At 56.0% G+C, this 12,304-nt stretch overlaps 5 protein-coding genes across 5 annotated transcripts; 2 read left to right on the forward strand and 3 right to left on the reverse strand.

The window, feature by feature from the left end:
• Nucleotides 1–530: 530 nt before the first annotated feature.
• MFIFM68171_07311 (uncharacterized protein) lies at nucleotides 531–1,445 on the reverse strand (the record flags this gene model as incomplete). The annotated part of the gene is made up of 2 exons (XM_071062731.1): nucleotides 531–827; nucleotides 888–1,445. The coding sequence occupies 2 exons, from the start codon at nucleotides 1,443–1,445 to the stop codon at nucleotides 531–533; spliced, it is 855 nt and encodes a 284-aa protein (XP_070918832.1).
• A 947-nt stretch (nucleotides 1,446–2,392) lies between these two features.
• On the reverse strand, nucleotides 2,393–4,736 carry MFIFM68171_07312 (uncharacterized protein; the record flags this gene model as incomplete). The annotated part of the gene is made up of 2 exons (XM_071062732.1): nucleotides 2,393–4,487; nucleotides 4,543–4,736. 2 exons carry the CDS (start codon nucleotides 4,734–4,736, stop codon nucleotides 2,393–2,395), a joined length of 2,289 nt encoding a protein of 762 aa, XP_070918833.1.
• A 1,435-nt stretch (nucleotides 4,737–6,171) lies between these two features.
• Nucleotides 6,172–7,387, forward strand: MFIFM68171_07313 (uncharacterized protein; the record flags this gene model as incomplete). The annotated part of the gene is made up of 2 exons (XM_071062733.1): nucleotides 6,172–6,704; nucleotides 6,760–7,387. 2 exons carry the CDS (start codon nucleotides 6,172–6,174, stop codon nucleotides 7,385–7,387), a joined length of 1,161 nt encoding a protein of 386 aa, XP_070918834.1.
• A 927-nt stretch (nucleotides 7,388–8,314) lies between these two features.
• MFIFM68171_07314 (uncharacterized protein) lies at nucleotides 8,315–9,431 on the forward strand (the record flags this gene model as incomplete). The annotated part of the gene is made up of 4 exons (XM_071062734.1): nucleotides 8,315–8,467; nucleotides 8,548–9,035; nucleotides 9,108–9,169; nucleotides 9,223–9,431. The coding sequence occupies 4 exons, from the start codon at nucleotides 8,315–8,317 to the stop codon at nucleotides 9,429–9,431; spliced, it is 912 nt and encodes a 303-aa protein (XP_070918835.1).
• Nucleotides 9,432–10,710: 1,279 nt separating this feature from the next.
• On the reverse strand, nucleotides 10,711–11,687 carry MFIFM68171_07315 (uncharacterized protein; the record flags this gene model as incomplete). The annotated part of the gene is made up of 4 exons (XM_071062735.1): nucleotides 10,711–10,762; nucleotides 10,826–10,978; nucleotides 11,036–11,145; nucleotides 11,637–11,687. 4 exons carry the CDS (start codon nucleotides 11,685–11,687, stop codon nucleotides 10,711–10,713), a joined length of 366 nt encoding a protein of 121 aa, XP_070918836.1.
• Between the last annotated feature and the right edge of the window lie 617 nt (nucleotides 11,688–12,304).

Below are 12,304 nucleotides of genomic sequence, written 5' to 3' on the forward strand. Positions count from 1 at the left end.
GGAGAGGGGGTTGTGGTTGAGGAAGCTGATAGGTGCTAAATACCCATCTTCGGTTTTACCTCAAACAAGGTAAGGTGGAAGAGTGGAAGGTGTGTAGGAGATGTGGAAAGGTTACGGTTATCCCAGGAGATTGAAGAGGATCTCCTAGACTAACCAGACGCTCGTATAGAGAAACAAACTGCACCGTGGGAATTAGCGAAGAAAGGCAAACCCTGATGGCTTGTAGAGACCGTTTGGTTGTGGAAATACGTGTCAATTGGAGCGTCCCTGCATTTAATATATACAATCAACTCGGCGATTCTCTGGACGATCCAACCCTAGCGACAAGCGCCTCGCCCTACATGTATCGAGCCCTCGCCAACATGGATTAGCTAAAATCCGGCGGTCACCGCATCAAGTTTTATCCATCTTGCGTAAAACTTCCTTGGCCTCGTATCCCGATACTCCCTTCGTCCCGGCGGGGCAGGGTCGATGCCCTTCATACTTAAGGAACCACTGCAGCGAGCGACTTGTATGACAACCCCAAGCCCTCAAGAGAACTGCGAAAAGAACGCCCAGACCTCGCGGGGCGTCCAGCTATTCGGCCCACCATCACCGCCCGAGTCTTGAGGTAGCGCGACATGGTCTTCATCAAAGGCGATGAACTGCACTGGATACCCCGGAGTGCAGCCAGAGTAGACCGTCTTAATGTGCTGTCTGCTGTTGCGTCCAGGCTCCGCAGCGTTCTGGGCCGTGCAGCCGTTGACGCGGACAAAGTTGTCGCGGAGCTGCCTGCCCATGGCAATAGGCAGCACGCCGTCGCGGACCCCGTGTTGGCCATAGTAAGCCTGTAGAGTTAGAATGGGGCTAACTCGTGTCTAGGGCGGAGGAAGGGGAAGGTTCCATACCACAGGCTGGTTCCCGCCGCTACAGCCGCTCAGCAGCGCGCCCGAAAGGACGGCGATTCCGCGGAAGACATCCGGCCGCGAGCAAGCAAGCGAGTACGACATGGCGCCGCCGTAGCTGAAGCCAAGCGAGAACACGAGATTCTCATCGACGCAGAGGCCGTCCTGCACCGTCTTGACGACGGCATCGATGAATGCCACATCCTCGCCGCCTTGGTTTGCCCAGCCTCTGTTCAGCCCGTCCGGGGCGACAAAGATGGCCGAGTTATTGGCGAGCGCCCGCAGGCCGTAGTATGGCGCCGTGCCGCCGTCCACTGCCATGTAGTCGGCATCGCGCCAGTGTAAGCCAAAGATCAGCTTATACGGTCGGTTCTGGTCGTATCCATCGGGGAGTCTAATCATATAGCGTCGGGATCTGCCATTGACCGTTATGGTTTTGGAGCCACTGGTCAGGGCAGGGGCTTTGCCGCATCCAGCCGTGGCCGCAAAGGTTGACGGAATGGCCAGAAGGAGCGCGAAGATGACGAGGGCTAGTTGCCCGAGGACAGGGTGGCGAGCCATGCTGGCGTGTGTTGGGATGCTGGCAACTTCAGTACGTGGATCTGCGGGACCTACCCTTCGGTGCTGGAGAGGGACAGAGACCGGTCGAGGGAATGGGAACCGTTATATACCCACTTCCACCTGCCGATTAGGACCTGGGAAACGTGGACGGTGGCTGTCCAAGTGAGTAGCGTTGGCAGTTCTTGATCCCCTATATCTGGCGAACATTATTACAAGCTTATAATTCCTTTCCAAATGCCGAGTGTATCTGCCGATTCTCTCTCTCTTCATGTCTAGGCGCGCAACATAACTTCCACCGAGTACTACCTCGGCTTAGTAGAAAGTCGGACAGGTGATCCGCGCCAGCGTTTGGGGTCAAAACCGCTGGTTCTCAAAGACGTAAAGGGTATGCGCACGAATCGGGTGAATTGGCGAGCGAACCGAAAGGGATACTACCTTATCCGGAGCTGGGTATCAACCATGCAGTGCCCGAGTTCCGGGGTGCAGATGCACCAAGTTATTGCCAAAACAGCCCCATAATTAATCCTGTTTATTCTCCGACGTCCTTTTTTGGCAGCACCGGCTGAAGAGATGCTGTTGATGCGGGCGTGAGGGCTGGGAAGGCGTTGACTGTGACACACGAACGGAGACGGAGAGAAAGAGGCGCCTTTCTGGCCTGCGCTTGGGAGCCGGATAATATGATTCTATACTTGGAAAGGTGATTGTCCTTAGTAATGCAAAACAATACTATTAAGACGGAAATGAGTATGTACTATACGTAACCTGTCCTTTTTTTTCTTTCCTGTTGAGGATCTATTCTGACCCCATTTTTTGCTCCTTGTGGGGTTTATGCATTGTGACAGTTGGCTGGATGAACGGGATTGTCACTTGTTCCCTTGATTTTTGTTCACCAACCCATCATATTCTTTCATGCAGATAGATGGCCGGATCGAGGTGCTCGTCAGACATCAGCTTGGAGGGCTAGGCCATTCATCCAGCACAACGGCCTCGCCTTCCAGTGTGAATTCCATGGTCGTCTGCGTCGGCTCATCAAGCAGAAGCGTGTACGTGCCGGGATACAACACCGTGTTTCCGCGCTCGTCATGGCGCGCGAGGTTGCCCAACGTCCATTTCAACCGCGCCGTTGCCTTCTTCCCAGGCTGGAGGTCGCGTAGCCGCGTGTAAGATACCAGCGTCTTGAGAGGATACGGTTTAGGCCCGAGCTTGCTAGACACAAAGGCCAAAGCAACGTAGTCGGATGTGCGATTGCCCGTATTGGAGACGCGCACCGGAAGCGGCGAGAGGGCGCAGGTATCTGGGTATGTGTCGCGGCAGTTGTTAAGGAGGTCCTTGATGCGGAACTTACGCTGGAAAGGGGTGCCAAATTCAGTCTTGAACGTTGTATAGTGGAGGCCAAAGCCAAATGGTTTGATGGGTGTCGGATACCACCTGTACGTACGGCCGGGATGTGCCCCGGACGGCCTCAGATTCATGTCCGTCATTGGCACCTGGTCGACGTAGTTGGCTGGGTACTGCGTGACAGGGAGGCGTCCGGCCGGGCTCTTAATTCCGCTAATAAGCTGCATCACGGCCGTGCCGCCGTCCTGACCCGGCCAGTTGGCCCACAAAATTGCGTTCACCTGCTTCAGCTCCAGAAGTGGCGTGTCATCGATCTGGTCGCCGAGTTGTATTACGACCAGGGGCTTTCCGAGCTCGCCGAGCGCCCTGATGAGTTTCAGCTGTGCCGATGGCCAGTCGATCGACATCCGGTCCTTGGTTTCTCCTGCTGCCGAGGTGTCTAACCCACCGAAATACAGGACGTAATCAGCGTCTTGCGCAGCCTCGAGCGCTCCGGCGGTCCACGAGTCCGCTTCTGAGTCACCCTGCAAAACCGGACCCGACGCAGTCTTGACGTCCCAACCCATCTGTCGAGCGGCGAACGCTGGCGAGTGCAGAAACGCCGCCGTCCCACTATAACCCCCAGATAGTTTGTCAGGAGCGTCAGCCCAGAAGCCAATCATAGCCACTCTAGGAGGGCGCTTCTTATCTACCGATAGTGGAAGTGTGCCGTCGTTCTTCAGCAAAACGATGCCGTCGACCGCCACCTGCAATGCCAGTTGTTGTGACTTGGGCTTGTTAACGTCAGACCAGCCCAACGCTGCATGCACCGACTCGACGCCGTCAAAGTATCCCGCCCAGACGAGGCCTTGGTACAGCCGACGTAGGGCTCTGTCAACAGTGGGCCACTTCAGAAGGCCTTGAGCCGACGCTCCTGGAATGTCCGAGGACGAGGTGTACTCGCAGCTCGTGTCCATACCAGCCTCGAAGCACATAGCCGTTCCGGCCGCGTTTGTCGGGGCGTAGTGATGGTTAGCCGACACGTCCAGAACAGCTTCGCAGTCACTAGTAATGTAATTGTCGTGCTCGGTCCAGTTCCAGTGGTCACGAAGAATGGTCTGAAGGAGATAAGAATTCGCGCAGGACGGCACGCCGTTGACCGCGTTGTAGGCGCACATGATGGACCCTACCCGGGAGTCCCGCGCACACTGCTGGAAGGGCGCTAGGTAATACTCGGCTAGATCTTGGGGCGTGATCTTTGCGTTGAAGTCGTGTCTAGTGGTGCCATTCCAGTCCTCAAAATCGTTGCCCGCGTAGTGTTTGCAAGTGGATACGACGCGCCGTTGCGGTCCCGGGCCCTCAAGGCCGCGGATCATGGAGGCCGCATACCGCTTCACACGCAAGATATCCTCCCCTGGCGTTTCAGAACCTCGGCCCCAACGAGGGTCCTTAAACGGATTGACGTTGGGTGTCCAGTAGTCGAAGCCCGAGAAGCCAGCGTTACCGAACGCGCGCCCTTCGATACCAATGACGGTGCCGATCTTTTCAATGAGTTCATCATCAAAAGCCGCAGCCATCAAGAGCGGCATGGGGAACGAGGTCGACGAGTTGAATGTCCCATCACCCTCTCTAAATTGAGTCCCCGGCGCGTAGGCGACACCGTGAAGCGCCTCGCTCCACCAGTTGTAAGCGGGTAGGCCAATACGCGGTGCCCCTTTTGCGTTGCTAGGAAATAGTTTAGATGCTATGTTGTTCCGAGGGCAACGATTCTCGCACATACCTGACCAGGTTCTGCAGTTTCTCCTCGTTGGTCATGGCTGCGACGAGGGCCGCTGCTCGCTGGGCGGGTGAGACTGTGCTGTTACACACTTGGTTTTGGGCCAAGAGTCCATTGCGACAGTCCGGGTATGTTTGGAAGGGGAGGTCCAGCGCGTAGACCACGGCACTTAGGCCGCAAAGCCACAAGGTCTTCATGGTGCGGATTATCCGCCCACAGGCGCATCGAAGTGATCTCGAGGACTGGACCGGCGCAAAATGCTCGATGGGAATAAAGAAAATACGGTCCAACCCATTGGATACATTAGAGTGACAATAAGTCATATCGACTGTGGGTACTATATATCTACTAACAATCGAGTTGAGTGCAGCGTACAGCACCGTTCACAGGTGCTGGGGCCGTAAGCGCCGTCATCTTAGTGGTGCGCATCCAGCGCGGAAGCGGTGCAGAATTGGAGCCATCCTTTGGCGCAGCCGATAGCAACGACAGGTTCTTTTTCCCCAGCGGACGGGAACACTCGCCGACATGCCGGCCAAGTGTCGCTATACACATTAGCGCGCTCGCCGTACTGCCTTTCGCAGTACGACCTTGGGCAGGTATCGCGCCACGAACTGGACGTTGCTGCATCCGGGCATCCCAACCCCCGAAGTTTGTAACCGACCTCCTTGGCGAGGAGTATCTCCATTACAGGCGCAGCGCTCCCTGTTGTTACCTATCCGATCTACCAAACTACATAGAGGGCAGCTGACATAGACAGGACAAGTTCCGTCACGCGGTATACCAGCAGAGACAAACCAAGACCTTTGCTACTAATCACAGCTAATGTTGAAATGTTCGTGCTCATATCTCGGACAGGGAGTTCTGTCCTGCATTCTTGAGGTTTTGGTAAGCAGTCATTGGTGCGCCTACGACGGCAGGGGAACTGAGTGAGGTTCAGACCTCACTAGCTTCCCCGGACCGGGAATCCCACCCGACTGTCCGGTTTTCAAATGCCGATATCACTTGCCGAACCAATCGGCTTCCATCGCCGTCTTCTCCCGCCCGATCGTCAAATCCGGTCCAAACGCTGGTAAAAGGTGACCGCCACAACCATTTTCGACGCGCTATCCTCAACGGCTCCACGGTTCCGGCGCAGATCCGAACTGCCAGGACAGCGCACAACAGCATCCATGTTCGATCTGCGGCAAAGGTTGGCAGGGGATGGCGATTCCCTTGCCCGTTTCAGCCGGCGGCAGAGGTCGGCTGGCGAACGTGGAGCGAAATCCAGCTGGATATAAACTAACCCTAAGTTCCTAACGCCGATGTCTATAACCCGCAACGGCAGCTAACCGAGCGGGCCGCCTCATACGAGTACTGGGGAGGCCGTTCGAGAACCAGATAGGCGCGCTTCATGAACTCCGAACATGCGTACGGCCCGGCGTTGCTCGCGGGGCTCTGATGCCGCCAATATTATGCAAAACATAGCCCCGAGTGCTCTCCGCATTCCGGTGCCACCGTATGAGATTGGCTGAGGCCCATGAAGGCATAAAACCAGGGCGAGAAGCGCGCACGTACCTGCGGTAGGTCTGGTAGCCACAAGATTGTCGTCGAAACGCATCAAATTGTTTCCGTAGGGCCCAAGCGCGCCCAGTCATGCGTTCTGGACTCAAAACCATCTTGTGCTTGGCCGTCGCGGCCGGTGCATCCTTGACCGCAGCCCGGCCCGCTCCACCCCCTTCTCATACCTTTACGAATCGGACGATATATGATCCGCCCGACGGAGGGCGGGCGTCCTATCCGCGGGTTGCGGAGCTGCGCGATGGCACTCTTCTGGTGACGGCGAGCATCAGGGGCGGCTCCTTTTCTGACGGCCTCCCGTCGTTTCCGATCTTTGAGAGCAAAGACGGCGGGCTCAGCTGGAAGTGGGTTTCCAATCTCACCGACCAAGTCAACGGATGGGGCATGAGCGCGCAGCCGGCGCTCCTGGAACTGCGAGAGCCCCTAGGCGGATTCCGGCCCGGCACTATCCTGGCGTCGGGAAACAGCTGGAGCTCTAATGGAACGCGGATTGACCTGTACGCCAGCACTGACAAGGCTCGGAGCTGGGAATTTGTGAGCCATGTCGCGCAGGGCGGACGACCGAATACCACAAACGGCGCGACACCCATCTGGGAGCCGTTCCTTCTGTAATTGACCGCCCTTTACTCAAAAACCACCCGCCCATCACTGACCTCCGCACAGCACTTACAATCACGAGCTGATTTGCTACTACTCAGACCAGCGCGATCCCGAGCATGGTCAGAAGCTCGCCCACCAGCGGTCCAAGGACCTCAAGTCGTGGGGCCCCGTCGTCAACGACGTCAGGTACGACGAATACCTGGCCCGCCCCGGCATGACCGTAGTGGCCAAGGTTGAGTCCATCAACAAGTGGATCGTCGTGTTCGAGCGCCCTATCGGAAACTCGAGTTCTTACGGATCCAACTACCCCGTCCACTATCGCCTGGCCGACAAGCCGACCGAGTTCGACTCGGCTGAGAGCATCCCCATCGTTATCGGCGGGACATTCGCGCCCAACGCATCCCCGTACGTCGTCTGGTCGCCCGTCGGCGGGCCCAACGGCACCATCGTTGTGTCCGACGCCGACCACAGCGAGGTCTACACCAACCGCCGCGGCGGGGACCCGGACGCGTGGGAAATACATCCCACGGGACAACCGCCCGCCTACAGCCGCGCGCTGCACGTCTTTGAGAAACATCCGGACAAGCTGGCCGTTATCGGCGGCGCCACGTTTGACGACGGCGGCCCGGACAGCTTGAGTCTGAGCGTGCTGAGCCTGACAAAGTTGTTGGAGACAAAGCCGCCCGCATAATAGTTCCTACACGGAGATCTCGACCTACTTCGTTAGAACGCAACAGCTGCCCCTCTCCTGGAGATTATGTACAGTACATACCAGCCATCCGAATAGCCCTCTCACCTAACGTCGCGGATCATTGGCCTGGACGCCGGCGAGTGCCTTTGTTACCTAACAGAAACCTACATTTCCCCTCATTCAATCCCTCGGTGTATCAACGTGGCTCAGTCGACACGTGGTGATTGTATCATGCAGATGCCCAGCTGGGTGTCATCACTGCGTTCCTCGTTGGACATTTGAGTCAAGGCCATCACAGATACCCCTTCCCCCTGCCAGGTAATTCCAGCCAGGACCTTCTTGGCTACTGGGTTCAAGCACGCGGGGTGCATTAGTAATGCGGTTAAAAGTAAGAAAAAAAAGCTTGGAGCACCTGTTTACACAGGGCAAACTGCCAAATCCGGGCGAAATGTCTTCCGGACCCCATGCCGAGAGGACGGGTTCTTTGACCCCCGTCATAGCGATCAAGGATGTTACCGAAGATCATACATTCGCATCTTGGAGAATTCAGCGTGAGCGTACCCTTCCCCGCAACCATGTTGACAGGTTGTGCCACACTTCAACCGCGCCAAGGACCTGCACCGTGATGGGGTGCATACAATTTTCGTCGGATGTTTGATCGACCCCGACGGCACCAAATGTGGCCTTTTACAGGATTAGACAACAGCACGGACTGCCCCGGCATGGAGATTGGCAATACTGGCGCAGAATTAGAAAGTTTAAATGCTTTAAACTAGAGTGCCCGCTACCGCTGGTATCCCAAAGTTCATTACCTCAAATCTACCTAATTAACCCCCTTCTGCCCTCGCCACTCGTGATGCGATTCATACGTCAAACACTCAAGTCTCGACATTTTAATGGCATGCAGCTGACAGCGCCCGGCAAGCAATGGCGAGTATCGACGATCACGGTCCCCGGCTAAATATTACCATATGGTCCCTGACAGGTGCCGCCACGCTCTTCCTGGGTCTGCGAATCTACTGCAAGGTGTGGAGGGGGAGACCAGTCCGCTGGGATGACTGTGTCCTAGTGGCAAGCTGGGTGAATAATGAGTCACATTCCCAGTCAATCCACGGACGCCGTTGCTGACGATCAACTCCTTCATTACTTCATACTACTAGCTTGCTCTTGCGGCCTCGTGTTCATTACTCTCAGTCAACACGACCATCGGCTACGGAAGACACAATGCCGACATCCCCTCGGAGAACTTCAACTACGTGCTCCTTGTTTCCTACGTCGCCGGCTTCTTCTCCATTCTCGCCGCCTGTTGGAGCAAGATATCCTTCGCCATCACATTGCTCCGGGTAGTCACCAATCACCGGATCAAGCTCCTCCTGTGGTTCATTATTGTGTCGGTCAACCTCGTCTTGGGCGCCAACGCCACCATCCAGTTTGCTCAGTGCTGGCCGCCTCCACGGCTGTGGAACCCAGAAGGGACTGGGAGCTGCTGGCCGAGATTTGTTGTGATCCGCTACAACATCTTCGTGGCCGCATATTCCGGCTTCATGGACATTGCCTTGGCGTTGCTCCCATGGATGATTGTTTGGAACGCAGCAATCAGCATGAACGAGAAGCTGAGCGCGCTCTTCGCCATGAGCATGGGTGTGTTGTGAGTCTCATCACACTTGAACACATGCCGACGTGTATATCGATGCTAACCAAAGCCGCGCGCGCGCATTAGCGCTGGCATCACGTCTTTTCTCAAGATCCTCCACCTCGATGCCATTGGAAGTAACGACATGAGTGAGTCCCTCTCATCTTCACATCACCCTGTAGTGTTGCTGATAGCGGAACAGTCGACAGCGTAAACCTCTTAATATATGGCACCGCCGAAAGTGCCGTTACCATCATCGCGGTTTCGATCCCAATTCTTCGAGCTCTCGTTTATACGAGCAGCAGTCCACCCAAGCCGCGTTTTTACCAGGGATCGTATGACGAATACCACAGCACCGGAAATCATTCGCCGCCGCGCTCCGCGGGGCAAAATCAGCCACCAAGGTCATGAATTCAACGTTGGAATGTTAAATTAAGGGACTCAGATAGGGGTATACTGTACATCAGTTTCCATTGAGCCGGTGGTTCAAGGAAGGCTACGGGCACAGCGTTGCCGAACTTCCGCTCGGTAATTCCGCCAGCAGTTTAGCACTCCGATGAAATTCGGAGCCTCGGGCAGACGGGATAGGCCACGGCGTTGTGCCAAGTGTATATTTTGTTTACTGAATTTGGCGGTCATGATTAGCTGCATTTCTAAATAATTACTACCTTGCCATCATTGTCGGACCAGAACCAGTCAGCAACGTCTCATCCCGCCTGTTCATCAGCTGAACAGGGACCCGTTCGTACTCGGGCTATTTACTCCGGTTCTGCCTGCGGTCTCGTCACCGACATGGAATAGGAAGGAACTCTTGTTCATAAATGCAGATACTCAGTCTATGTAAACGCCGTCCTCAAGTGCCAACAAGCATCAGCCGGGCAATCCATCCATGACCGTCTTGCTCACGGCTCTCGCAAAGACGACATCGACCAAGGCACGCAAAGTTCGGTGTTCCTGGAAAAACTTAGTGACAGTTGGCGTACTTCACCTCAAACAAGTCAGGAGGCCTGGTTCCATGAGGGGCTCCATCTGGTCTCGGGCGGCCGTGGTGCTGCTGAGCGTGTCGCTAGCTATGGCATCGTGTAGCATGTCTCAAGGCGAGACGCTGCGTCTCGCAACTGATGACGGCCGTTTCCTGCGTGCTGTTATCATGGATATTTTGTCATCTTAGAGGCGATGGGGCCGAAAAAGTAGCTGTCTTTAATTAGTCTCAGAAGTACATTCCCGCCTGAGAGTGATCTAGATACAGGACACGGAGCAATACCCAGGCGGGCTGTCGAACTTGCTTCACTAACCAGCATTCCCTCCGGATCTAGAATTAGACTCTCAATTGACGCTGCCGTTTCGTCTGGTCGTCGTACCAGTTGAATGGTTCGAATAGCGTAGGCCATGTCGCTGAGCCGGAATCCGACCCTCATATTGATCGAACGGGAACGGAGGATCTAGTGGTTTGGGAAATCGCACGAACGGCATGCGTGGGCGAGCTGTCAAACGGAACGAGGCCGCCACAGTATGCTCTCCAAGGGACCCCCATGTGGTCTCGGCCCAATGTTTCATCTAAGTATAGACAACAAGTATATACAGCCCACCGGGCAAACGCGGCATCCCGCTTCACTTCCTCTTCGTTCGCCAAAGCTCGAGGACCCGCCCTCCCCTCCAAATACCGTATATCCCCATTCACCAGCGTGCCTCACTCCTTCGCGACATTCGCCGGCGTAGCCGCAAACGTCGGACGGACGTATCTTGAACCGCGTGTTAGCTCACAAACCACACCCCACTACCATCAGTCCGAAGGGAAAACTCACCTATCCGCATGATAAACCCTGATATTCTCCCCCAGCAATTCCTTCTCTCTCGCCTGGTCAGCCAGGTGCCGCCGGACAAGATCGCGGTCCTCTTCGGCCTGGAGGAGCGGGATGAGGTGGATGCGGGCCCACATCTTTTCGCGGGCGAGTTCGCTGCGAGACGGCGTTAGCATACAGACATCCTGGTAGCCTCGGCGCGAGAAGAAGTACTTTTGCTCGCGGATGCCCTTGACCAGCTTGTACCAGCCGAAAAGCATCAGGACGGCGCCGCCTGCGAGGAGCGGGCCGGGGCGGAAGAGGCCGCGCGAGGGGAGATTGCGCTGTGGGCGGACAGAGGTTAGCAAGCTGCTCTGCTGAAGCCGAGATGCTGATATCAGAACGGAAGGGAGGAACTAGGTCGGTTGCTGGGACGCTGCTGGGGTAGGACGCTGGTTGTCGGCTGGGTTTTGCTGTTCCGCCCTCTTCCTTCGCTACACAAATGCTGGTGATCCGTCTGCTGTAATTTTGCAGCACGGAGAGTGCTGATGATCCGTCCACTGCGGGTTCGCGCCACAGACCCTCGACCGTGCCATCCCACCGGCCTCCCGGGCACCGCTTCAATGCGCTCTTGCCGTTGCCCCAAACCCGCAAATCATACCCAGTCCACGCTAATATGAATCTTGCAAGTCGGCCCATCCCTCGTCCGCTCGCTCGGCGCGAGTATGGTCGCCCATCTCCCACAACGTTCCCAACTGCGGCCGCCAACCACCGAACATCGCCCGCCAGAGCAGAGCAAACATTGCCGGAAAACAATGACCAAAGAACCACCAACCTTGTACTGAACGGCCTCATAGCCGCCAGCAGGCGGCATATCCTGCGGCATGGCGGGCAATTCTGCGTCTCGCGTTCCTCCTCGAGCGATGGATCAAAAATGGGGAACCGGCCGTCGCCGAGCCCTTTTGTTATCCGCTCGTTGTTTTCGCGTCAAATCGCGCGGTCCGAATCCGCCCGTGAACAAATTGGTGTCGGTGGAGCGGTGAGGTGTGCGGTGTGTGGTGCCTGAGATGGCTCGAAGGGCAGGGCGAGCTCGGTAGTCGAGAGGTCGGGGGGGGGGGTTTTGTTTGTCGGCAGTTTCCAGTGGCAGCTTGCGCTCGAAATCGGCGTTGCGAGGTTTAGCAATTCGAGATTACGTAAGGAAGTTGAGCAAGCTACGTAGATGTTAATAAGTGGGCCCCATCCATCTCCACAGAAGACGACCAGGGGAGAGCACAAGACAACATCACGACCTTGTCTGCAACGGAAGATGTGGTGGAACTTCAAAGATGCCATTGCATGCAATGTGTTAAATGATACCACTATAGCCCAATCACAAATGTCACAACTCCATCTCCAGCCGACCGACCCCCGAAACCAACCCACGCTAAAAGCCAAACAAACCCAGTAATCTCAACACTTGTCAGACACGCCGATGCCTCTTTGCAGGAGTAGTAACACCAGTGA

This window comes from Madurella fahalii (genome assembly GCF_045866475.1).
Source record: "Madurella fahalii IFM 68171 DNA, scaffold_4, whole genome shotgun sequence".
In the NCBI taxonomy this organism is placed as follows: domain Eukaryota; kingdom Fungi; phylum Ascomycota; class Sordariomycetes; order Sordariales; genus Madurella; species Madurella fahalii.